This window comes from Harpia harpyja, chromosome 5 (assembly GCF_026419915.1).
Source record: "Harpia harpyja isolate bHarHar1 chromosome 5, bHarHar1 primary haplotype, whole genome shotgun sequence".
NCBI lineage: Eukaryota > Metazoa > Chordata > Aves > Accipitriformes > Accipitridae > Harpia > Harpia harpyja.
Genome location: NC_068944.1, coordinates 43927817 through 43942577, shown reverse-complemented (window position 1 = coordinate 43942577; position 14761 = coordinate 43927817). Strand labels below are relative to the sequence as shown.

General features: G+C 37.1%; 1 protein-coding gene across 1 annotated transcript in view; it reads right to left on the bottom strand.

Moving 5' to 3' along the window:
• Window positions 1–10106: 10106 nt before the first annotated feature.
• Window positions 10107–14761, bottom strand: part of KCNB2 (potassium voltage-gated channel subfamily B member 2) — a 197879-nt gene continuing 193224 nt past the window's right edge. The window contains exon 3 of the mRNA XM_052788200.1: window positions 10107–13917. Within this exon, the coding sequence (XP_052644160.1) occupies window positions 11755–13917 (2163 nt within the window). The 3' untranslated portion in view covers window positions 10107–11754. The remainder of the gene's footprint in view (window positions 13918–14761) is intronic.

Sequence of the window (14761 nt, the reverse complement as noted above, 5' to 3'; positions counted from 1 at the left end):
GCCCTCTGATGTTGTTGGCTAACAAAACTGCAAACTGTTTTCCTCTTCATCTGATTAATACTGTCTATTTTTCACTCTTATCAAGCATCAGTAACTGGGTGTCTAAAAATGAAAGTCCTCTGATAAATTAGTTACCATGAGTCAATAATGCAATTATTTTATGTTTTCATGGGGAGTATGTAGCCTTCTTGTTTGTGCAGTACTTTTTCCCAAAAAGCTGAAAAGAAAGAATTTTGTAAATGTAGAGTTCAGCTTTAAATCATTTAGGTACCCAAAACTTCCATTAAAGCAGGTTCTCAGTCTTCATTGGCTCATAGTGCCTTGTTCTATAGTAGGATTTTATTAACACATAATGACAAAATATAGAAAGTCCTGATGTGGATAAGGCAGCTATAGTTTTCATAGATAGTGAGTCAGTACGATTGGATTTCAGGTCAATCGGGACTTCTTGTATAATGTTGGTTATCTGTAGATGATGGCTTTGGGAGGACGGAGTAGAATTCAGTCTGGTTTTAAAAGCAAGCATTGGAAAATGCCCAAATGCCAGGTCTCTGCTGGACGTCAGGCTGTGCTTCCCTCTGGTTGAGGCCCTACACTGCCGATTTCTAGTTACAAGACTCACGTGAGGGCCATGTCCCCTTAGGTAATCCATGAGGACAAAGGAATAGGCTCAGTCCCTTCCAACCCCAGCTAACAGCCAGGTTAGGCCTTGAAGGAAGGGCATTAATCGAGGAGATATGCTTTGATGCCTGATCCAAGGGCTTTCAGTGACAATGTCAAAGTTCCCATTTTTTGTTCTAGTGCAGAACAAAAATATGAATCAAAACCTCTATGTTGCTTGCAAGATGCAGTTACAATTTTGATTAGTATTTTCATCATGAACTGATGAAGAGAAAATAACTTTATGTTTTGCAATCCTGGTATCATTTCAGTGTGTGACTGAGGAGAAAATAGTGCTGAAATATTGAAAGGTGGCTGCTTACTTACATGAAACTAATTTGAAAATTCGATGCCTATTTATGAAGGTAATTTCAATTGTGGATTCTGAGGTGCCCATAGACTAAGTCTGCTGGTATTTCAGTGTTCGGATGAAAACTTGTAAGTACTAAAAGTGCTGTTTGAAAGATAATTTTGAGTTATTTTACTGGGGGAGAGTGTATTTGCTTACAGTCTGAAAATGAGTCAGCTCTATTAACAACCGCTCTTGAATTTATCCATTAAAAGTTGATATTTCATTTGGAGAACACCACAGTTTAGACAGAAGGTATGCAAACTCTTTTCAGAAGACCAGGGCCTGGAAACTGGCTTGCTGTCATCACAGATAAGTAATGAATTTTTTTGTAGACACTTTCACCATTTGCTTATGCAGGCAATTGAGGCCTGTGGTCTGTGAGGTACTCTGAAACCTTTAAAAAACACCAAATCCACTACATAATACAATATAGTCTAATTTTTCCCTCCCCATTTCTATCTTTCTTTAAGGTAGAAAAATAGATATGGGTTTCTAGAGACCAAAAAAAGGTCTGAACAAATTTTGATTTAGTTTTTTCCATGAAAATTTGCATTCAGAGAGTCAGCAGAAACATTTTTTAAGCATGTACAGTAAATTAAGGTTTAACAGAATGATATTCTGACTATTTAGGTGGTTTTCTTTCCTAATATTTATATTAGAATTGCTTGAAGTTTGCCTACTGAATAGATTTGAGAGGGGTACTTTTACACTAACCTACTGGCATCTCAGTACTTTGTCAGTATGATCTCTATGACCTGCTCTATTCCTGGTCTGCCAAGAATATTTCTTTTTTTAGGACCTAATACCTAGCACATATCACATTTGCATCTTTGCATAAAATAGTTTGCCTGCTTTCTAGCTGCATTTGTCAGATGGCACCAAAAAAATAGTGGAGATTTTCTGTATTTTTCTTTTCTTGCTAGCATCAATCCATTCCTTCCTTAGGCTGATATGGAGTTGGGATGAAAAGCTAGAGTGCTAGATATTTTTTTAAAATGAGCTCCACAAGAAAGAATAGAGGGAGAGAAGGAGATGGAAAAAGGTGAAATAGCTAGAACAGAAAGATCTCCTAATCTCACATCATGATCGAAGAGATTTTTAGCTGTGTCTGAACTATGGTGGTATATCCTGTTCCCTTGATTGTCCAGACTCAGTGATTACTGGGAAATGCTCCCACTCTGTTTCTCCTGCGTGGCTTAGTTTCCTTTCTGTGCAGTCAAAATTTGGAGGGTCAGAGGACTTACACAAGACCCAGGTCTTGCTGCAGGGTAGAACCATGAGGCAGCTGGAATGTGCACCTAGAACTGCAGTTTTGGAGATACTTTCAGGTACCATGGATAGATGTGTGGGCTGCAGACTGCTTGGTTATTGAATAATATATAAAACTCAATATCCTTTCTTTCAAATGCAATTATTCAAATCAATGCCAAGAAGAAGAGACTGGGAGAAGCAATAACAAAGGTGTGGGCTTTGTTTTTAAGGAAAGAGGAGGTTGGGAATATGTTTGAGGGAGAACAGGAAGATGAAACAAATTTAGATTTATGTGCAGTACTGCACATTCAGAGAAGGAACCCTTACATTAAAAGCTGAAAGGGGAAGAATTCTGCAGTGCAATGAACTGTTTCTTAAGCTATGTATACCACAATGCAGTTGTGAAGCTAAAGCATGCCTCTAAGCTCTCTTGTAATAACTATAATCAACATGCTCACCAAAGGACAGAATTTGGTCCTGTATTTTTATTTCATTATAATACAGTTCAGATGTAGAAATTAAAAAATTGCTTTCTATTTTGAAGATAAAGAAATCATATTCCTTATTTTCTAAATGCTAGAGATGCTCTATTATAGTTGCATTTGCAGCAAAACTTTGCCTGTAAAAAAAGTTAGTTATTTCCATGACTCATCTTGAAGGAAGAAAATAATTCCCAGTATAACTTACATTTTCTGTCAGTTTTGAGCTATAAAAAAATTGGTCCACATGAGACAACAAGGTGCTGGGGTCCAAGCTAGATTGTTGCAACTAGTAAGTTGAACAAGAAATTGGTTTATCCACCACCTCTGAATATTAGGCTGAGGTACCTAGGCTTGACTATCCCCCAAAAGGCTGCCAAATCTTTCCATGCTTCTGCTTTCCATCCTGCAGGCAATAATGTTTACTCATCCTCGTAAAGTCATTTGAGGTCTTGTATCTATGACAGTGCGAGTAGTAATTAGCAGTAATGCTGAACAGAGAGGAAAAAAAAGGCTTAGAAGCACTGTATTTCATTTTATTTAAAAAATAATGGATTCTGACTTTATTTGCATAGCCAAATGATTTATTTCTGTACACACTGTCTGCCAGAGATCCCTGTATAATATTGTCAAGTAATGAAATCTAAAGACACTGTGGATTATTGTTTTGGTATATATGCAATGTTCAATGCAAAGTGGTTTCATGCAGAGAACTGAAATGAGACACAGATGATTCATTTACACATTTATTTACTATCCTGCTTATTCTATCAGACTGAAATGGAGAACAATGCATTTATTTTACAGACATTTGACATAAATTAAACAGATATTTTGATGTTGAACAATTGTACAGACTACAACATGCATATTAATATGTAGATTGGTGCAGAAATATTTAGTTGATCAGCAAAATCTAGTATGACAAAAATAATCACATTTCCTTTTTTATGAAGTTAAAATGCAGCTGATATGGAGACATTGATACGAATACCACTAAATGTGAGAAGTTATTAGTCTAGTGGAATCAGATGGTTAGCTGAAAAAATAAAGCTATTGTCAGTCTTATCTACAAAAAGAAATTAAAGCAAAATGTTTCTAACAAATACAATAATAATGAAAAAAAGCATGTTTGATGCAATTACCATTGCAAAATGCCCTATTATTCCCCTGCCCCACCCCCAAATACAAACAACACATGAAGCAAAAGCAGCATATTCTTCCACAAAATGTCTGGGGCATTTTGTAAAGGCAGATGAATGAGATTAGACAAGACTTATCACACATGCTTTTATCTCCTAGTGACAGTTCTTTAAAGAAAGGTATGTTGTTAATATAGCATTGTATGATGAAATGTTGCTAATTCTGTAAAATTGAACAATAGTGAAGACACTGCTATCGCGCCAAGAGAACTTGAAAAAATACTGTTGTGCTTTTTTTTGTTTGCAGCATTCAGAGCATTCACAGAGGAATACAAAGTAAAGTTCATTAAACTCAATAAAACTAATAATAGTCATGCTACCATATCTATGAAACTAACACAGTAATAACTTATAAACATGAATTAGTACATATTTTTAGTTCATATTTACAGTGATCTTAAAGCAATAGGCTATGTATTCAACTCTCAGCTTCTTTGTACACTAATCCCTCCATGTTTCAGCTTATCAGCATGGCTCCTTTGACTTTTGAAAGAGTTACATAGGTAAAACTCTGCATAACTCTCTGAAAATTTAGAGGTATAAACCCAGAACTCTGCATCCTAGCAGAAGTACCCATGATTGTCCCCAACAGTGTTTTTTTCTTTTTTTCATTTTGTAATGTGTTAGAAACTGTTCCTTTTGCCTAAAGCTATTAATATATTGCTCCATTCTTCAGTTTTATACAGGCAGAATTCCCATTGGCTTTCTGCTTAAGGACTTCAAGAACAGGCATAAATGTTTCATATTCTGAACCTCCACTGAGAGATGCTATCTGAGCAAAACTTAGAGCGAAAGTTTCAGTATAAGACATGTGTCCTTCACCTTGAAATCATTAAAAAAAGTAAGGTAAGGAATAGGCTTTTTGTTTCTTTCATTACCTTTTACAAGGTATGTCCTAGATATCAGAGCAACTAAGCACACAATCAAAACCCTACTAGGCCCCCAGTTTAAATAAATTTCAACAGATGATCCAAATGGAAAGATACCTAGACATGGTAGATCAGCACAAAATACTCAAGCTGGGTTTCTGATCCTCCATCACTGCTTAGCCATTTGCACAGTCATTTGTTTTTATTCATACTAGTAAAACTAAGAGTTACTGTTAAGTGAAATAGGGCTACTTGCAGTCAGTTTAATCATTCCACTGATTTAACGATTTTGGAGTGAGAGTCGATGTAGGGCTGTGTGTACTGTCTTAATCAAATGTAACACCAACTTCAGAGTAAACTGACTACAGAAATATGCAGTATTTAAGGGTGTGGTCCAAACTGCAAACCACAACTATCCAAGGGTTATCAAGAATTTATTGTTTAGATGATTCCACTGGTACCAAGACCTGAGTGCTTCATACTGGTTGCAGCACAGGAGGTGTCCGCATGGAATAAGTTTTCTTGTTCGGCTTCATCTAAAAGTAATCCAGTTTGCATGGTCCAGGATTGCTCTGTGGTGTGAACCAAAGCACAAGAAGCGGGGATAGCTGAGAGTTTCATGTCAAGAGAACTCTCCTGATTTCCACTAAGGTGCCAGTGTAAACATAGCCATAGACTTCCAGATATAGAAGTGTACATTACTCCTGCTGATGTTAAATATGTATTTAAGTACTTATTTGAGGTACAAAATTATCCTAATGAAATTAATTACCCAGACTGCTCTTAGATTCAGGATTTACATTAACCACAGGACTACAGTCAACGTCTAAGGCAACAACATGTCACCATTCTGTTTGGTTCATAGGTAAAATTAGGATAATCTTATCTTTTTTTTTTAATTAAATGTTAGCTAATAGCATGTTGTTCAGCTACTTTTAATTAAAAAGAGCAATAATATTTGTGTGCTACTTCCTTGTTCTACAATGGGATCCATCTGGATAGTTGTCATAAAAGAAAGTTACATAGCAATCAATAATAATACAGGATTATAAGGTATCACTGCTGTTTTTGAAGAAATCTCCATTGTACTAAAGGGTAATACTTCTTAAATATCATAACACAATATTTCCAAAAAATATTATTTAAACCTGCAACAGAACAAATATAAAGACAAGTATGTTACTCCACCTGCAGATGTCACATGGTGTATGATTACTAACAAGAAACCATCACACAATGCAAACAATTTTGTCTCTGCCTGCCAGTCACCTAACCTTTCTTCATTAAGAAAACCAGAGTACCAGAGTAGCTGCGAATGATTTGGCTCCCAGAACACCTGATCTGTTTTAAAATATGAAAGCATTTCAGCTGGAGTTTAAACTGAGTACCACTAAGTAATAAAAACATACCAGACAAGCGACAAATATTCACACTTAACACTGATGGCTCTCTTAATAGCATTTAACAGTCAACTGCTCTTACAAAACATCTTGCAAAAGCACAGAACAAATGCCCTGAAACATCCTGCAGGTTGAGGGGGACACTGGAGGAGTCAGAGCATTATAAAACTAGAAAGTGTGAAGTTGTGAGATGGTATGGCTACAACAGTAACAGAGAGAAATGACACTCAGTTATTCTTGCTCCTTGGCTCAAATGCAATAGAGTCCATCTGGCCATTTGCACCAGACTACCAAAATGCTTTCCTGATAAACAAGACACACCTGTCATCTTTTTTGATGGGTTGCCTTCTAACTGCTCCTAAGAAGAAGAGAAGGTTGGTGTTTGGAGGGCAATGGGAAGAGATCCGAAGATCAACAAAGGTAGGAACACACAGTATCTTCTTTTTCAGGAAAGTCTTCTGAAAAATTATTACAGATCAGATGTTCACACAGCAGGGAAGTGGGTAATAACATCACTGAAAACCTCGGTAGAGACCTGTTGGTTCTAGGATAAAAATTAACATGGGGTAGGACTGAAATTAAGTCTTTTGCTACTGGCATTTTTACCTCATTAAGTGTGAACAAAGACTATTTTATAAATGTTTTATTATGTTTCTTGTTTATATAGTGTATTAAAACATGCCTTGTTTACTTACACTTTTCTGCCTTTCTTCCCCCTTTGCTGTACTTGCATTTCTTGCTTGAGCTGTGCTGGCTACTTTGAAAAAAACATATTTCTTGTATTTTTTTGCTTTTAAAATATGTTTTGCATGATCAAAATGTTACACTTTATTTTCTATCCAAATCATTCAAAAATTATATGAATGAAAAAACCCAGTCAGGTAGGCCCTGGACATTTTTACCAGGCTGACTGTGTTTGCAGTAGGGCTTGAAAAAGACAACTGGCTTTTTTACTGGACTGCAGTTTAGAGATGACGTTGAAGGCATTAATTAAATAATATGAAGGTAAACCTTGTTTCAAACAGATCTAAGGAAACAGAAGCTCAGTCTATGTGTAGGGGAAGAGACCTACTTTTGAAAGAACTAGTTGTTTTTTCAAGGAATAAAAATATGTTGCCCAGTGTTACCTGTTAGGAAAAGACTCAAGAAAGAAGCCAATTGTCATTTTGATTTATGTATGTTATAGGCAAAAATGCAATTTTCTGTACACGCTTTTGGTTACATAAAACTGTGCTAAAAAGCTCTTCAAGTCAGTTGCTCTAGTGTTAGATCAGATATCACCTCTCTAACATCACTAATGTTTGAATTTTGAGACCAATTTTGAAGTGAGGACACAGTGCATTAGATTGCTGCATGAGCACAGAGGGTCCTATGTTCTATACAATGAAGCGTTAAAAGGCCTTTTGTGTTTTTATTTAAAAAAGTGTACTTTATATAAATTCTGTAGTGCAATATCTTCCTACATCACGTTACATTCTTTATGTTATATGCTTCCTCTGTAAACAGCTTTCCTGTATGAACTTCCTTTGCAGTTTGTGCGATATATTATTCCCCCCCCCCCTAGATTTGGATTAATGTGACTGTTTACTCAAAAATTGTTCTGATTACTCTGTGAACATCTTTTAAATGTGTACATTTGGTTTCCTCATTGAAAAGGAATTAAACCTTTGATTAAGGATTCTGCAGTTAGTATAAAATATAAAAAATAGATTGATTGCAAAGCTATTTCCCTGAACAATCTTCATTTTCCAGCGATACGAAGAGTCAGACCCCTTTCAGGTGCACAGGGGAGCCATGTCATCCTAAGACTTCTTAAGTTGTTTTGATATTCCACAACTGTTGGAGACTGACTCTGGAACTCAAAAACAAACCTTCCCTTACTGTGGTGAATGGGTAATAAGTCTGAAATGGCTTCAAAGTTTTAGAAAAACAGAAAAATATACTTAGGTAATTTTGCATAATTTTCTAAATAGCAATTCATGATGAATGAAGTGATCCTGGACTGCGCTTCTTACACCTGCTGTACTGGAATGAAAGCTAGGCCCAGTCCTGCAATTGCTCAAGTAAATGTTTTAATCGGGAATTATACATGAGCTAGGTATTCAGGACTGGATACCATGTATGCAGTCAAGACTGGAAAAACCAAATATCTAAACCTGTGCTTCTGGAAATTATATTCAGCATAGTCAAAAGTATATAATGAAATTATACCAAAAGCACTTGTAAATCTTGATCCTTTTGCTTCCAAGGTTTAAAAAAAATACATCATCTGTTAATAAAGAGAATTGCATTTCTTTTGCTTGTACAATTGCAAAATAAATGTGCTTCTCTGAAGACATTTAAAATATGGCAGTCAATAAGGGTCTGGTCTTTGCATCTGGTTTATATAGTTAAAGCCCCTGTTCATTTTCATCAAGAGAGAGAGACTCTTGCCATCCTCATTTATATTTCAGTCAGTCCCTTTTTCCACCAGACTCCCATTGGTTTTCAGGGGAAATTCATCTGCACAAGGATTGAGGCTTTGATTTTACCACTATTGAATTTTTAATTATTTTAATAGGGCAGAATCAGGTTTGCATAAAGTTTAGCTCAGGAGAGCTTAAGGAATCAAATCTCTGCTCCTGCAATACATTCCCTATGGCTGGACTCCTCCCTTTCCACCAAGTGGCACAGATCTGAGGGGGCTTTTTCCAAAGCGTAAGGGTCACCTGGGAGAAAAAGCACACAGAAGGAACACGACACAGACCTCAGTCTTGCCAGAACAACATCATTATCTTGAATGGGATCTTGCTGTGGATCCAGAGCATGGGATCAGGTCCCATTGGGACTTAATTTGGTCTTCATTAGTTCACTAGGATGTAAAGGCAGATCAAACAGGCCCATGTGATTTCATAAAACTGCACATAGAAAATACAGACCAACACTTTAGGCATATAAAAATTGACTGGCATTTAGTTTTAGTCACTGAAAATATCTAGGAACTAAAAAATAAATATAGAAGATTAATGACTATAAAATACTCAAGAGCTAAGTTTTGGAACAGTGAGACACAACAAGATTGAAAAATGTTAAGCAGAATGCCATATAAATAGGTAAAGCTGAATGCAGCAACAAGTTGCAATGAACTGCAACTAAGGACAAAAAAAATTCATTTCTATTTTGAGAATTAATGACCAGACATTGTTTGGAAAAAAATAACGTTATAGTCCCAGTTTTTCAAATGACTGAAGAGACACCTCAACATTATCTTTTAATGGAAATAGAGAAAACTTTTTTTTTTTTTAACCCAAAGGATTGTGCTGTGCTCATTGTTTGGCCAGCCACCAGAATCCATATTTTGGGGCTTTTCAAACTTGCCTCTCTTCCACGGGCCAGACTTGAGTGAGGTCTGTGGCATCAGCCCAGCCATTTCAAGCAGAGGGCAATGTTGCAGCAAAAATGCTTGCTCTTTCAAAGTAAATGCATTAGGTGCCTGACTTTTACTCATTTAAGTGGCAGAAAATGACACATAAGTAAAAATTAACCTGGGTCCACTATGGGAGGTAGAAGCCTGCTGTTACAAACCACGTGTTGGTTGGTCTAAAGTGCTTTTAAGGTTTCCATTCTTGCTGTCTCCGTGTCTTTGCAATGCTTGCTGTTACAGCACTGACCTGGAAGAAGCATTCTCCCCCTTCTGTGCATGGGGAAGTGAGAAGCCCAATCTCTGGCAACAAGCCCATGGAACTGATGCTACAATTTCTAAACACCTCCTGAGAATTTAACTGCTGGACCCTCTGGCTTTTAGCTTTGAGGCTGGACTGCTGCTCTTAACAAAACTGTTGTAAGGGAGTATCCAATTTCAGCAGAAATCAGAGGTCAGCAAAAAAATACCTGTATTTTGTTTTCCTAAAAAAAAAAAAAAAAAAAAAAAGAACATTTTGTAGGACATTCCTGTGTTGCTGCATACTTTTGCTTATGATTAGGATTAATGAACTGAATAAACTTTATGATTGAAGAAATTAAAGCGATTTATAGGCCTCTTTATAGTATAGCATAGGAAGCTATTGGTGCTGGATAAAAAAATAATAGCTTTTTTCAGACAGTGGTTAGATGGGTACTTTGTAATGAAGGCTTTGGTTCAGCATCTTTCTTTTACAAAGCTGGAGAATATCAGAGAAACCAAAGATGCTTTGGCAGTTGCCAATGGAATGACTGACATTTCCCTTTACTTAAGTATAGGGAAAAGCCTATACTCTGCTTTTGGAACAGCCATGGGAGGATGGGTTGACGCAAAGTTAGTGAGTCAGGTGATAACCTTCTGTCAGTCCAAATGATTGAACTGAAAAACACAGACAAGCTTCAGGGCATGGAAGACCTGCGGCAAGTCACATGTATTTGAAGCCTGTTTTTTCCAGCTATATGATTTGTGATAACAAAAGGTACTACTTCCCCCTACAAAGCTTGTCTCTTATGTCCTTACACCGTAACGGCTTCAACAACATTGCCATTATTGAAATATGGGCACTGCATGTAAAGAGAAGGGAAAGAGAGCTCAGAGATCATGTAGAAGGAAATACTGTTAAATCAAAGGAAAAAAGGATGTGAGTAATATTATTTTAATACCAAGTTAAAAGAAATATTCAAAGAGATTGAGAACTTTTGGATATGTCTATATAGCCATTTGGCACTATTTATTGCCACAGAAATAATGATGGTTTTTTATTTTAAAATGGAACATATTTTTTCTTAGTTATGAAATGTTGGCAGTTTTCTATAAAAATATCAAATGCTTCAAGTTCTGGTCATTAAATCTTTGCTTTTTCTCACAGGATCGTTAATTAAACTGACAAATGCAATAACTAAAGTTATGCAAATAAAAAATCATGATTTACAGCACAGATAAACTAAAATACTGTAGTCCTTAATTAACAGATATACGCATGAGCTTTTTAACAGAAAGCAAGATACGTGAGATGCTTTAAGTAGAAGTTGCAATTTTGCAACATAAGTCTGTACAAAACCTCCAGGCAGCACGCTGTGAAGGAAGTACCTGTGTCCCAGGAAATGCTTTTTCCGTAAATCCTTGTTAACAGTAGCTTTCCCCCCAACCCCAAACTATTTACAAATATATGCATTTTGCAAGCTCAAAGCACCTTGTTTCATATCTTTATGAATGCATGCATTGACATTTCATCCTTTCATGTGCAAATTCTAAAATTCATTGTAACCAAGAAAACAAAAAAAGTTAAAAGAGTTCAAAATCTGTCTACAATCATAAGTGAAAGGATCAAAAATGTCAGATGTTGCAGAACACTAGCTCCTAACAGAGCTCTCTTTATTTTATTCACTGTTCTCGAATCATTTTTTTCCTGTTTTTTTTCAGTTTGTTACAAAAAGCAGTCTTTTTTTTTTTTTAATTAAACAGTATTTAAACTAAACAACTCTTCATGCCATGCAAAAATAACATTTTATGCATTTTTTTTTGAGGCTTTCCATGTTTTAGTTCATAGGCATTACTAACTGTGTTTTAAGAAAAGGTATTTTTATTGCTTTTGTAACTAGTCACATGCTAGTTTCACGTGTGGGACAGTAACCAGTTTCTCCTGGACTTGAATGAATTTCTGGGGCAAATAAATGGTTTTCCATTTTGTGACCTTCTTGGTTACTGTCTTGCTTTACCTCACCCACAGCATGGTAAATGTCTTGAGTACAGTTGTGACTCATGCTTTTGGGTGAAGAGCTGACCTGTGGCTCCTCTGTTAAATGGTTGCCATCACTGTGTTTATCCCCACAGCAATTTGTCTTGATATCCTGTTGTTTTTCATGTTTTATACCATGTAACTCCATAAACTCTTCTTCTTCTCCAGTGTCTATTTCAGTGAAGCTCCTCCTCTCTTTGGAAGGGAAAGAGAAAATCTTCTGTTTGGGAAAGAGAGGGGATGATTTTTTAGCAGGTCCCTGACGAAGTGCCGACGCATCAGCACCAAGTAAAGGTCGTTCACCTTGGGGTGAGTTTTCTTCTAGGAGAATGGTGCTGATGTGCTGCGGGGTGGCCTGTGTGAAGTCTGCTCCTGCCATTACTGGCAGTGGCCTTGCAGTGCTCGGTGGAGTTTGTGGAGCACCACCTCTATTGTCTTTAAAATTAACTTTAAGGGATCTAGATTTTAATGGGTTGCTACCTTTCAGGGAACTTTTGGGGCTTTCCATGGCAGTGTCAAAATGCAAATGACCATGCAAACCAGTTTGGGACCCACTGCCGTCACTGATAACAGCTCTGTCGACTGGATTATAGTCAAAGGTGACATCGGTTGGAGAAAACATTCTGTCTTTTGTGAATGGTATACACTGAGAACTCCTTACTCTTTGGTTGTCTTCCAGGTTAACAGCATCAGCTGGAAATCTCATTTGCAAGTGAGAGCCAGGAAACAGAGAAAGGGGAGACCTCTCTGTTTCCGTGAAGTCAGTTGCACAACTGGCAAAACTGTCGATACTGGATGTACTTCTCATGTCTGTTATGATGTCCGTAGGTCCAGTTGGCAACGGATCTCTCTGACCAGTAACTTCTTCCATTTCAATTTCTTCTTCATACATGGGTGGCTTTGCTGACTGGTCTTGGTAACCAGCATTAAGATTAGGCTGAGACTGAGTTTTAGTAATTTCATTATACAACATCTCCAGTTTTTGGGCACTGAGGTGCTGCGGGCTGGAGGATGCTGCAGCATTGTTTAATTGCTCGCGGGAGTCTTGTTGACTAACTTCTTGGTATTTGTTCTCATAAGACTTGTTTGAGCTTGTTTCAGACATTGTCCTTCTGGCCCATTTCCACCGGCTTGGGGACAGGTGGTTGTCATCAGGTGTCTCCTTTGGATTGGCTGCTTCTCCAGACTTACCTGAATCTACTGCTACGTCTATCATTTCCATACTGCGAGCAAAGGCATCTTTCAGGTTCATGGAGACAATACTGCCATTTCTTTTAGCTCGCTCAAGTGCTTCTCTTCTCTTAATTGCCTTCTCCTGTCTTTTTTGCTCCTTATAAAACTCTGAGAAATTGTTCACAATAATTGGTATGGGCAGGGCTATGACTAGGACTCCAGCAATACAGCAAAGTCCTCCAACTATTTTACCTAATAACGTCTTAGGATAAATGTCACCGTATCCTACAGTAGTCATAGTGATTGTTGCCCACCAGAATGATGCAGGGATACTGGTAAATTTTGTAGCATCCTCATCCTTTTCAGCAAAGAACACAAGACTCGAAAATATCATTATTCCCATGGCTAAAAATAATATCAACAAGCCCAATTCATTGTAACTGCGCCTGAGTGTAAAACCTAAAGACTGAAGTCCTGTTGAATGTCTGGCGAGCTTAAGAATCCTTAGGATCCTCATGATACGAAATATCTGAACCACACGTCTGACGTTTTGGAACTGCAGGACACTTTTATTGGACTCCGTGAGGAAAATGGTGACATAGTACGGCAAGATGGCCAGTAAGTCAATGACATTTAATGGGCCTTTGAAGAACTTCCACTTATTTGGTGAGGACAGAAAACGCAAAAGGTACTCCATGGTAAACCAAGCAATACACACAGCTTCAACGTGTGCTAGCTGAGGGTTGTCATTTGGCTGCCCAAATTCATCTATTTCTTGAAGCTCTGGTAGTGTGTTAAGAGACAAAGCAATAGTGGACAGTACGATGAACAGAATGGACACAATGGCCAAAATCTGTAAAACAAAATAAACAATGTTTTAGTTAGACTGATAAAAGTGTATTTGTAAGGGCTTGCTTAAATCCTTTCAAATGTGCACGTGTCAAATAAACTCAGAATGGTGGAAGCTGCTTTGGCTGCTGCATTCATTATTTTGTTTTAATGTTTTGATTTTTGCACAGAGAGAAAACATTACACTCACCTTAGACACAATCAAAACCTGATGGTTTTACTGCCTGCAGTAAGCCAATTCATTTCAGAAAGCAAGCCATGACTGGTCTTACCATTTGTTGAAGCACAGTGGGAGGTGATATTTATTATTGCAGGTTACCAAGTGAAGGATATAAAGTTCCTGCTAATGTGCAGAACATTATTAATTTTCTGCATTAAATGTAATTATGTAAAACTTTACACAGTGTGGAGAAGTGATTGGGAAATACAATGTGTAAGCTGCCAATTTAGTACTACATAGTGCACATCTTCCTAGCCATGCGTAAATTTATGAGCCAAAAGTCAAAGTTAAGAAAAATAAACATGAAGCATTGTTCAGGAGACTAGTCCTGCTGAATTGTCATGTCTAGACAAATTTCAGGTGCTAAAAGAATCGAAGGTATTGGCCCTGAATTAGGTTGAGAGCAAGATGTTAAAAAGTAAGCAGTAGTATGAAGGTGAACCCAGGTTCTCATCATGATTAAAATGTATAAGGAGACAAATGCTTCCTAGAAATAATGTTTCAATTTCTGTCTCACGAGATGATAGGTTTTCTGAAATATTTTGTTGTTCATTTTGATAAAGTTCAGGCACCTATGTACCTCACAGCCTTCCATTTTGCCTGGAATAGCTGGTCATTCTCATTTACA